This window comes from Durio zibethinus, chromosome 23 (genome assembly GCF_047325235.1).
Source record: "Durio zibethinus cultivar Kanyao isolate XHJ-2024 chromosome 23, ASM4732523v1, whole genome shotgun sequence".
Lineage (NCBI taxonomy): Eukaryota > Viridiplantae > Streptophyta > Magnoliopsida > Malvales > Malvaceae > Durio > Durio zibethinus.
This window is the reverse complement of record NC_143184.1, coordinates 12418473-12431553: the sequence shown is the minus strand read 5'-3', so window position 1 is coordinate 12431553 and position 13081 is coordinate 12418473. Positions and strand designations below refer to the sequence as shown.

General features: G+C 28.1%; 1 protein-coding gene across 1 annotated transcript; it reads left to right on the top strand.

Annotated features, from left to right (window-relative positions):
* The first annotated feature begins 3385 nt into the window (after positions 1-3385).
* On the top strand, positions 3386-6672 carry LOC111313200 (putative disease resistance protein RGA3). Its single transcript, XM_089752611.1, has 2 exons — positions 3386-6217; positions 6413-6672. The coding sequence occupies exons 1-2, from the start codon at positions 3778-3780 to the stop codon at positions 6463-6465; spliced, it is 2493 nt and encodes an 830-aa protein (XP_089608737.1). The 5' UTR covers positions 3386-3777; the 3' UTR covers positions 6466-6672.
* Positions 6673-13081: the final 6409 nt, after the last annotated feature.

The window sequence follows — 13081 nt, the reverse complement described above, 5'->3', positions numbered from 1 at the left end:
ATAAAACTAACATGACATCATACTATAAAAAGTTGGTTGCCAAAAGTAAAACACCGCATGGTGTATTATTCTTTTTGATTAATTTTCAATCTTTTTACTAACAAGAAATTTTCTCTTTGAACATTATATATAAAAAATAATATTTTTGTCATTGATTAAAAAAACTTGTGCTACTTAAGAAAACCCAGCGGAGCCGGGTAAAAATTCTAGTGTAAAGATCAAAATCAGGATGTATTTAGAAGCTCATTTTGAAATATAATGCCGGGCTATTTCAGATTGTTCCTTTATTTATTTTGAGGTTGTTTTCTATCCAAATAATTAGTTTTTTTTTTAATTTTTTAAATTAAGTTTCTGTGGGTTTTTTGTTTAGTGGCATTCCTCGTTAATTGATTGGCTAGTTATAACCAGTGTTGTGTCTTCTCTTAATTCAATTGTTCATAACTTCTTACTCACTTTTTAATAATATAGTTGTGGTGCGTGTAAGATTAACTAAATTTTTTTCAAAAAAATAAAATTACTAAAAATTTAATTTTGTTAATAATATAAAAAATTTCTTACATCAATATGATGCGTTAAAGATTGTACTTTCAAAGATTTTACTTCTTTTTAATTATGAGATAAAATCACTTCAGATATTATATTTGAGAAAGCCGCCCAACTTGCTAGCTAGGTTAAAGTCATGATTTTTTTTTTTTTTTAGGGGAGGGCATAACCTTACAAAAGAAAAAGAGAGAAAAGATCCTAACTAAATTAGGATTCCCGTCTCTTCATAAAACTTCTTTAGCCAATAAAGCAAGAGGCAGAGTTCAAGTCATGAGTTCTCTGTGTATTCCTTTTTCACATCCGACCTAGACCAAATCCTTTCCTCCAAGCTTTTTTTTTAGCCCATCAAACTTGGGTCAAAGCCTCAATTGATTGAGATATTTTTTAGCCATTTTTATGTTTTTTTTTTTTCTATTAGTAATCCTGTTTTAGTGTATTAAATTGTTTAAAAATGATAATGATAAAATGATTTATAAGTTTGAAAAAAAAAAAAAGCAATACTTCTTGCGTAGCACAAAAGCCAACAACTAACCTATTCATTAACTCTAAATATTTTCCTTTTTTTCAAGTCTGATAACATTGACGTAAAAATATAATGAAAATAAAAATTTAATTTCGACTTAAATGATTTTTTTTTTTTACTTAATTCGCTAAATCAAAGTTTAAATCAATTCAAAAAGTTTATTTTTAATAGTGTTTTCATAATTAAAGGAAAATATTTTTAAAGTTTTTAATATGTTTTTTCCTCAGCTTTTTTATAGCAAAGAGAAAAAGATGGACACAAAGGGATGTCTTAATAATTATAGTTTGATTTTTTTTTGTTTTTAATCTAGGATTTGAACCTTGAAAAAAGTGAAGTAGTTATGGAATACATTGTCAGATAAGTTCTTAAGTTAGGTTTGGCATATAAAATTAGTTGAATTATAAGATATTAATCATTTTATCACATGTTATGCACTTAAATAAAAAGATTAGATTATTAAAAGAAATGGATATCTTATGTCAATAGGTAATTTTATCCTTTGAAAAAGCAAGGGATTAGTTTTAATTTATCGAATTAAACTTACATGTTTTATTATTTTTTAAAAAATTATATCAATAATTTAAATTATATAAATTTTGAAGAAAAATAATTTTGATCAATAAATAAATCATCCTATCTTAATCTTTACACACATCAAACATAAGATAAAATGATATTATTTAATATAATCTTATTTATAATATTATCTTATTTTATTTTATCATAATCTTGTGTACCAAACATAATATTAAATTACTATACATGGTTTGATTAAAAAAAAAACTCAAGTTTACCTCTTGTAATTAATTTAAACCTAACAAATTCAGATGAATAAAAAAAATGTTGCAAAGATATATGAAAACAAAAAGTAAATTCCTTTCCTTTGGCTCCCATAAAAGAATAAAAGAATGAGAACAGGAAAATGAAGGCAGAATCCATGGAGTTGCTTCAGGTTTTAATTTTTTATATTCCCACATTTTTTCAGGATTAAGAAAGTAATTAAGTTCTTTCCCTTGTCTCCCTTGAGGAGAAAAGAATGAGAATAAAAATGGAAGACGAAATCAATCCAATTACCTCACCTAGGTTTTAATTTCCGACACTTTATTTCACTGCAATGCTGGGGCACTTGCTCTCCACCTTCACAACCTTTGATAACTTATATAATTTCTAATTGATCTTACACTAATTTGCTAATAACCAGCTACCAACCGATGTGAATATGAAATTTAGTTAAGTTGGTTTATGCAATCATTTTTAAAATAATATTTAGTACCATTTTCAAGATCATCATTGAAATCTAATACTATGGTGATAAGGCCACCAAAGTGATTTAATTATTAGTGATCTTAGATTATGATATTTTGTGCAATATTATTAATCACTAGTGATCTTACATTATTGTATTTGATGTAAAAATAAATAAATCATAGAGTACAAAATATCCAAAATAAATTTACAAAAAGAATGCAAAAAATTTAGTACTTATTGAATTATTAATTTATAAAATATTTAAACATTATTTTACAAAAAAATCAAAGTATAAATTAATTTTCATAAAAATAAATTTTTTAAAAATAATCAGATAAATTCATTATTTTTTCTAATCAATAAATATTTATTCAATGACATAAAGTTATTAGAAAAATAGGTTTTGAAATTTCTCTAGTCAATTTCTAGGTAATGTTAATTATATATTTTCGTCAGACTATATTAGTTAGAAAATAATATTGAAAATCACTTCCTCATGGATAAAAATTTTTCATCATTTAAGTTAGAATCAGATCATTCCTCAAAATAATGAACTTATCACTATAATGATTTAAAATAATTGAAATGTTGGATTTCTAAATTATTACTAAACAAAATAATGTTAATTATCAAGTGCAGATCATCCTGATTTTTAGATTGATTATCCTAAATTAAACACTTTCTAAGATGTGATACCTAACAAATTTGAAATTTAAATTTTAATATTTGCAATCCCTTTACCGATTATCACACTATAATTAAAAAAAAAAAAAAAAAAAACCCATAACTGGATCAAGTCCAAGTTTAATTTGATTACATTTGGCTCATAATGTTGGGGTTCAACTCAACAATAAACCGATAGAATTAAGTTAGGCGCAAGAAAATTTTTGTTTCAAGAAGTTTTAGGTGGTCTGTTTATCAAATGTTTGGGAAAATGTCTCTTTGTCTCTCCTCATGGGTCTAGGGAAAGAACTAAACATCCTTTTGATGCAATCTTTGATAAACTATTGTGTGTAAGATCATCAAGAACATTTTGGTTGAATAAGATAGCAACAAATTTAAAATAACCTTGAAGAAATTAGTTAACTTCATTGATCATAAAGGAATCAAAATACCCTTGTTAGAAATTTTGGGAATCAAAATTTAAAACTAATGAGAATACACGTGGGGTAAATCAACAACAAATTATTAACTGAATTTTGTTGCCCTTGCTTGTTACTTTGGTTAGCCAAAAGCATGAAGCTTTCTTGTAATTTGATGTAGGATTTTATTCCTTTTGAAGTGCCATAAATTAGACGAAGGAGAATAGGCAACAATCATATACAAAACCAACTTTCACCTCATATTTCAATCTCTTTACCTAATCATTGATCATCAAACCAACTTTCAACTCATATTTCAATCTTTGTACCTAATCATTGATCACCCTCTCTACATCCACCAATCAATTTATCCCTTGAAAGATGGACGCTCTCATTTCTGCAGTTCTGGGACAATTAACAACACTTTTAATTCAAAACAGCCAACGACAATGGCAGCTACAAAGTGGGGTCGAGGAAGAAGTCAAAAAACTGGAGAGTAATCTTGGGGAGATCCATGGCTTGCTTGAAGATGCCGAAGAAAAACAGACGAAGGAAGAGCGTATCAAGCATTGGTTGGAGAATCTCAAAGAAACAGCTTATGACGTGGAGGATGAACTGGATGAATGGAACACTGCACTCCTTAAATTGCAGAATGCTTCTTTTCTCAAGAGGAAGGTATTTCCCTTCATTCCATGCTTTTCTTTTCGGCAGCTTCTTTGGCGTCGTGATTTTGCTGTAAAAATAAAGAAAATCAATAAAAAAATATCCGATATTGTTGAACAAAAAGACAGTCGGTTGACAGGAGTGAAAATTAAACAACATAAAATTGAAACTGTATCCTTTGTTGATGAGTCAAAATTACATGGGCGAGAGGAGGAGAAGAAGAACATAAAAAGTAACTTGTTAAGTCAGGATGAAGAAATTGGTGATCACCTCAAAACCATCTCTATATTGGGGATAGGAGGAATAGGAAAAACAGCTCTCTCCCAGCTAGTCTATAATGATGATGATGTTAAAGCTCAGTTCCATGAAAAACTTTGGGTCAGTGTCTCAAACTGTTTTGATCTTACCGCAATTTCAAAAGCAATTCTCATAGCCCTTGAAAAACATGACATTGGTCCACTTCCATTACAAACCCTTCTTGAAAAAATCCATAAAAAAATTCAGGGAAAGAAAGTTCTCCTTGTTTTGGATGATGTGTGGATAGAGAAAGTAGAAGAATGGGAACCTCTAAAAAAAATCTTCTGTAGTAGTCCGGAAGGAAGTAGGTTTCTGGTAACTTCTCGTAACGAGTCAGTTACAAAAGGCTTAAAATCCTCCCATGTCTGTCGTCTAGAAAAATTAAGTGACGACCAATGTTGGTTAATTCTTAGAGATATAGCATTTAATGGAGGAGACCAAAAAAATTGTAAAGAATTTGAAGAAATTGGGAAAAAAATTGCAAGAAAATGTAATGGCTTGCCGCTTGTTGCAAAGACTTTAGGAGGAATATTGCAAAGTAGAAGCAGTAAAGAAGAGTGGGAACACATTTTAGAAAATGAAATATGGAAATTAAAGTTTGCAAAAGAAGTTTTTAATCCTCTATTTTTAAGTTACTGCAATTTACCCCCTGCTATAAGGCCATGCCTCCTTTATTGTGCTATTTTTCCAAAGGATTTTCTTATAATGAAAGACGTGTTGATTCGCTATTGGATGGCGCAAGGTTATCTAGAGTCTGATGAAAATTCGGAGTTGGAATTAACGGGTGAAGAATACTTCAAATTCTTAGCATCTCGTGGGTTTTTCCAAAATTTTAGAAACTCTGTCTTAGAGAATCGGGTAGTTGCCTGTAAGATGCATGACTTTATACATGAATTCCTCCAATTTTTGACAAAAGATGAATTTGTGTTGGAGAGTATCAATAAGAGTGAAAAACCGACACTAAGCTTATCTTGCAAAAAAACTCGCCATTTAAGGATGGTACTTGGAGGAGAGACTTCTTTTCCTAAGTCCATTGTCGGTGCAAAGGATCTGCGGAGCCTTGTAACATCCGTTCATGATGTGAGAGGAACCCAGAAGCTTGATATAAATGGAGAACAGGGTGCGTCTTCTTCAATACTTGAAACTTGGTGGAGGCAACTTCAACTGACGAGCAAAAAGGATGTCTTGACAAATCAAGACTTGTGTAACTTATTTAATCACTCAAAACGTTTAAGGCTACTGGATTTGAGTGCCGATCCTATGTCCGGGCTTTGTCGTCTGGATAAAGGAATTCCCAAAGAAATAGGGAAACTGATACATTTGAGGTATCTTGACTTGTCACGCATTTGGAATATGAAAGTCTTGCCTGAAACGGTGAGTGAATTATATAATTTGCAATTCTTGGAAATTTCATTTTGTATACATCTTGAGAAACTGCCAAAAGCAATCGGGAAACTTACCAACTTGAGGTACCTTAATCTTTTGGGTTGCCCACGTCTAACCTGCTGCCCGAAAGGTTTGGCAAAATTAACTTCTCTTAGGGATGCATCAGGGATCATTGTGAGAGCTGATCGCAATGACTCCAAAGAATTTAGAATCGGGGATCTGGAAAACTTGGATCGCCTTACTTCTCTTTGTATAAAGCTGGTGGGGAATACAATAGATGCGGATGAAGTTAAAGCAGCGAAATTTGGCAGTAAGACACATCTCAAGGAATTGATTATCTTCGGTAAGGATGTTCCAGAAGATAACATAACTAAAGCCCTGAACTTGCCCGCCGGTGTAAATGTATTGTTCTTGAAAGACTCCGATGCTATGGTCGATGATGCTATGAATGTGTTAGATGACCCCGATGTAACAGGTATTCTCTATTTCATTCCTTGTATATCACTTCCAAATTATAATTTCTTGGATCCTAATCCTAGTACATTTCTATTCTAATTATCTTACAGAAAGAATTTCTTTTCTTTTTGGTATTTGAGGTTACTGTAAATCTGGTTACTGAAATTAAGAATTTTTTTACCTACAAATTTTTTTTTTTTTTCATTTTGAGCAGCAAGCGAAGAATTTGTCAAGCAAGGAATCAGGAATCTGTTTGGTCTCGAGTGAGAGAAACAGTTGGTGATGGAGAGAAAGGAAACTGGACAACTGGCCACCATTTGTTTTATGCGAGGTTTACATGTGTAAAATAGTTCATAATGAGTTGTACAAAACTAATCGTGTGTGACTGTTCTGTTGGATTCTGTTTTTTCTTTTTATTTGTTTCTGTTCAAATACCTAAGTAATTCACTCTATTCTGTTTATGAATTAATTAATCTGTATATGCATTCATTGCGCATTTAATTATGATCTTAAACTATGTAAAATATTTACTTTCTTCAAAAATATTTACAAATATATTTTTATACATATACATATATGTATGCATGTACATATATATGTTTAAAATATGAAAGTTTTTTTTTTTAAATATAAATATATAAGCTTCATTGAAATAAAAATTAAAAAAAAAAAAAAAACGCAGAAAATTTTAAGACAACGTACAAAAATATTAAAAAAAATAATACTATATATTAAAAAAATAAAAAAGACAAACTAACCTCGTATCTAATTATAGCAATACCATGAAACATTAAAAAATAAAAGTGAAATCTTGGTGGTCTAAAATCTTTCTTCTACTGTAACGAATTATATATGGATAAAATGAAAAAGATCAAAAGTCACCAAATGTTACTATATTAATTTAAACCTTTGCATATTTCATGAATTAATAATTTAAAAATAAATATTTGGAATGAAAATAGAATATAAATCAATTTCTGTAGATTATGAAAAACTTTCAAATAAAATTAATTTTTATTATTTTTATTTTTAAAGATGTATTCACGAATTATCAATTAATGGAATATAAAAAAATTGAATTAATATAATAACATTTTATGCTTTTTGTGTCCATATCATTTCACATAAATTCAATAATGGTTTGTAGAATATGAAAAATTTTCTAAAATAAATTGAATACGAAAAGATCATACAAATCAATATAACAATATCTTATGGACTTTCCTTTTTCCTATAATTTTAATTAATTTTTGTTGTAAAAAAAAAAGAAAATTTTGAAATTTTGATTTATATTTTTCTTTTTAAATTTTTAATTTTAAATGATTAATTGTTAAATTGTTATTTGTATTTATTTGTGTAGAAACTTAATTTTACATAAATTTTCATATTCTACTTTTTAGCAATATTAATTTAATGAAAAAAATTAATACTTGCAAAAATACACTGAAAATATTCTTATTAATCTAAAATATGATACGAAAAGTATACGAAAAGAGAAACAAATGTGATACGATTTAAACTTTTAGTAAAATCATATATGAGTTAAATGAAATAAAATATATATTTCAGATTTTCGTATCTGCATACGTAATTTTCATGTAAAATAAAATAAAAATGCACGAATTGTTAATATTTTACATGACACGAATATACGAATTATCAATTTTTTTATATGTTTTTTTATATAAATTAATTTATTCATAAATGAATATTCAATATTTTATTGTTATTTTTATTAATATTAATTTAATGAAGAAAGACTTTCAACAATACAATGAAATTAGTATAATAAAGTTTCGTCAATTTCTTTTTATTTAAATTAATTTATTCAACAATATAATAAAAATTAATATTTTTATTTATGGTATAGAATTTAATTTTACGAACTCTTCATATTTTATTTTTTATTAATATAATTTAATAAAAATGAATAATTGCAAAAAATACATTGAAATTAATAGAATAATTTTCTTATTCATCTTTTTATTTAAATTAATTTATTTTTTAAAAAAACTTATATTTATATTTATATTTATATTGCAAAAACCTAAAAACTTAATCATTTGCTTTTTTATTAATATTAATTTAAAGAAAAAAAAGAAAGGGAATACTTGCAAACATACATTGAAATTTAGACAACAACCTTTAAAAAAACTTGTTGGTAATTTCATTTTGCTATTGAGAGTTGTGAGGGAAAAAATGAGTTTTAAGAAGTTCAATTTAGACAAAGTCCGAGGTTAGACTTGGATCGGCAGTTTCCATCTCCTTTTATCACTTTTACTGGCTTAGTGAAAGTAGACGACATGGATGAGACCTTCAAGTTTTTTTGATCGGACAATTTTTTTTCGTAGCCTCAGGTTTAGCTTTTTGGGTGTATTGGTGGGTTTTGTCTTTTTTGGAAAAAGAAATTTTTCTCAAGAAATTTTTAAACTTTGAAAGGAAATGTGATATTGAAAGGAAATATGTGAATTTTTAGTTTTATTGACTTAAAGAATGTAAAATTTTTGTGTTTGTTTCACAAAAATGTAAAATTATTTAATAAAGTTTTTTATTATATTATGATAATACATGAATAACACGTAACATTCAAAATACTAACATATGAATAATACATTGTTTTCATTAAAATTAAATAATTCTAAAAACTAATATTTTATAATTTTTAGCAAATATAATCTTATAATTCTAATCACTATCTTAACATTGATTGGTCTTACAAAGAAAAAAAAAGGCAGATCTAATATATTTTAGATTTTATATATAATAATATTAAATAAAAATATTTTATTTTTTTTATGTTTTCAACAAAAACTGTGTTTTTTTATCTTAGAAAGTTATCTTTTTAACAAAAACCATATTTTTTTATCTTAGAAACGTTGTTTTTATTGAATTTTAAAAAATATATTTTTTCATGTTTTCAACAAAAATTATGTTTTTATCTTAGAAACATTATCTTTATTGAATTTACAAAAATATGAAAAAAATATATTTTTCATATTTTTAATAAAAACTATACTTTTATCATAAAAACATCTATTTTTCCACAAATATTACATTTTCCATCTTAAAAATATCATTTTTGTTGAATTTTGAAAAATATATTTTTTATGTTTTTAACAAAAACTGCGTTTTTATCTTACAAATCGTCTTTTTAATAAACACTATGTTTTTTATATAGAAATATCATCTTTGTTGAATTTTGAAAAATATTTTTTAATATTTTTAAGAAAAACTGCATTTTTGTCACAGAAACATCATCTTTTTAACAAAATTTTTATGTTAAAAACACCATCCTTGTTAAATTTTGAAAAATTATTTTTTCATATTTTTAACAAATAAGACGCTTGTTATTTTAGAAATGCTATTTTTATTGAATTATAAAAAATAATTTTTTCATTTTTTCAAAAAATATCATATTTTTAATCATATCTTTTGTGAAAATTTCAATAATACTGTGTTAAAATCGTGATCTTTGTTTAAAGTATATTAAAAAAGTTATTTTCATAATATTTTATAAAAAAATTATTACGTTCCTAAGGTAAATAATATTATTTATATAATCTAAAAAATACAATTGAAGACAAATGAGGAAAAATTTTCACTTTCCTTTTGAAATCTTAAAAAACTTCAAGAAGATGAGAGTTTTTTATTTTCACTACTTTTTACTTTTTGACACTGTTGAAAATTTTAAAAAACCTTAGGAATCACAATCCTCGTGAACTAAATCATGGGATTAAATTACAAAAAGTAAGATTTTGGGATGAAAAGTTACTTCCTCCAAACCAAATGCCCTCTAAGAGTTTAACGTAACTCTCCACACCATGCGGCATCTAACACATGTCAATCATATGCCACATGGCAATTTTACTAATGTGGTAGTCAATTTGGCATATGACATAATACTTCTAGTGGCATTGTCAATCAGGTGATGGCATGCAACTCTTTTTTATTTTATTAAAATATGAACAATTTAACTCAAAAGAAGAGATTAGGGTTTTTTTTATAGTTAGAGAGTAACAATGTTGATATTTCTCAATTTATGTTGATAGTTTAAATTATAGTGTATCTCACATTGAAAAAAAGAATTTAATTATTGGTGAATAGATCTAATTTTTATATTAATTTTATTCATATTCTAAATAATTATGTTTGAATAGAAATAATTATTTTATAACAAATAGTCAAAACTATTTGAAGATAAATAGATGATTATTCATATAAGTCATGATTGTACAAATGTCATTTATTATAGAAACTTATGTCTGTTCATTTATTATAAATAGGCATTGTCAATCACGTGACGGCATTGTAGACACCCAATCAGGTCCGGACCCGGATCAATTGGGCCTGACCCGGATCAATTGGGCCTGACCCAGATCATTTGGGCCTGGCCCAAATGGGCAAGGCCCAATTGAATTTTTACCCGTATTTTTTATTTTTTTTTTATTTTTTTTTCTCTCTCTTGTGTATTTTATTATTTATTATTATGTATTAATATATGTATATATATATATATTTTTTTTCATTAGAATAGATTTATATGTATATAGTTATATATTTATTATTATTATATTATTATTCTTATCTTTTTTTTTTTTAATTATCTGTTCTGATTTTTTGCTGATTTTCAGATATTATTTGAAAATTTTTTATCTTTTGATTTATCTTTCCAATTATCTAGATTTTTTTTTTTATTTTTTTATTTTGGAGGGCTAGGATTCAAAGTTGAAGACTCCCACTCTGAAGGGGAATTCAATCAGAAGAGTCCAATTGGATTCAAAGACTGAATTCCCGTTCAAAGAGGAATTGGGATTGATCAGAAACTCCTGATCAATCCCTATAAAAGGGACCCCCCTGGAACAGTCAAGAAAATAGAGAGAAAACAGAAGCAAAAGCTACTGATTGAGAGAATAGGGGTGTTTAGAGAACTAAGGAAAAGTTTAGGAGTGTTCTGGCAGTGAGAAAAAATTTTTAGAAAAATTTGGCGAAAAAATTTTCTGGAAATTTCTGGGAAATTTCCAGATTCCGGCGAAAATTCCGGCGACTTTTGAATTTTTCGACGACAATTCCGGCGAACTTTGAAGTTTCCGCGACAGACCCAGTTTTCGACGGAGAATCCCAGAAACCGGCGACCATCCGGCCAACTTCCGGCCAATTTCCGGCGAAATTTCCAGATTCCGGCGAATTTTCCAGAATCCGGCACCGGCGTTCTTCAAATTCTAGAGAGAAGGCAGAGAAGAAGGGAAGAAGAGAGAGAGAGGGGAGGAACGGTCTGCTGAAAAACGGAGGAAGGTGCCTTTTATACCCTCCCAAAACGACGTCGTTTTGGCTTTAAGTTAATAAGAGGATCCGCGCGTTTTGCCGAACCCGACCCGACCCGAAGCGTCGACCCGCTTTCTGACCCGCGCGTTTCAGCCCCTCCGAGCCGAGCCGAGCCGAGCCGAGCCGCACCAAGCCGAGCCGCGATCCGAGCCGCTCCAGGTTTTTTTTTTTTTTTTTTTTTTTTTTTATTTGACTTTGATTTTGATCTTGATTTTTTTTTTCTTTAATTAATCCGACGACGGAGCCTCTGTAAGTGAAACAGTAGTTTTTCTTGCATACTCTTGAGGTGAGGGAATTTTCTCAATTTTCTGCTAAAAGTATTAGAGTCAATTGAGAATAATTTCCGATAATTAATTAATTGGTTGATCTTGATTTTTCTTTAATTAATCCGACGACGGAGCCTCTGCAAGTGAAACAGTAGTTTTTCTTGCATACTCCTGAGGTGAGGAAATTTTCTCAATTTTCTGCTAAAAGTATTAGAGTCAATTGAGAATAATTTTCGATAATTAATTAATTGGTTGATCTTGATTTTTCTTTAAATAATCCGACGACGGAGCCTCTGCAAGTGAAACAGTAGTTTTTCTTGCATACTCTTGAGGTGAGGGAATTTTCTCAATTTTCTGCTAAAAGTATTAGAGTCAATTGAGAATAATTTTCAACAACTAACTACTTGGTAAAATTTTAAGGCTTTTGGATAACACAAATTCAAGCTGGTACCATCTTTTGATGGGCGTTGTGAGGGTGCTATAACCTTCCTCACACGTAACCGAACTCCCGAACTCTGTTCTGGTTAAGCAGACCCGAACCTATTCTTTTAGGGACCCTTAAGCTTAGGTGTTCCCTAAAAGGGCAGATTCCTTAGGTGGCCAATCACACCTGGATAAAAAAAAGATTGGTGGCGACTCCCTAAAGTCAATGTCTAGCGATAGATCCCCGAATCTAGGCGTTATGACAGGCATGCGACTCTTTTTTATTTTATTAAAATATGATCAATTTAACTCAGAAGAAAAGATTAAGGTCTTTTTTTTATAGTTAGAGAGCAAAAATGTCAATATACCTCAATTTATGTTGGTAGTTTAAAATATGCTATATCCCACATTAGATAAAAAGATTTAATTATTGGTAAATAGATCTAATTTTTATATTAATTTTATTCATATTCCAAATAATTATATTTAAACAAAAATAATTATTTTATGACAAATAGTCATAACTATTTAAAGATAAATAGATGGTTATTCATATAAATCATGATTGTACAAATGTCATTTATTATAGAAACTTATGTCTATTCATTTATTATAAATAAATCTTTCAATATAATAATTTTTATTACTTCTACTTGGAAAGTTTTTGAGACTTTATTGTATCTTAAAAACATAATTGCCTTTAAGAAACTATTTTTTTAGTGCCTCAAACCTAAAATTTGTTTCTATTATTTCTATAGTCTTTTATTATTTTTCTAAATATTTAAAGGTAATTATGAAGAAATTTGTATATTTCATATTTATGGAGATGCAAAAGAAAGAAATTTAAAATGCATTAGTGAAATTTGAAGTGT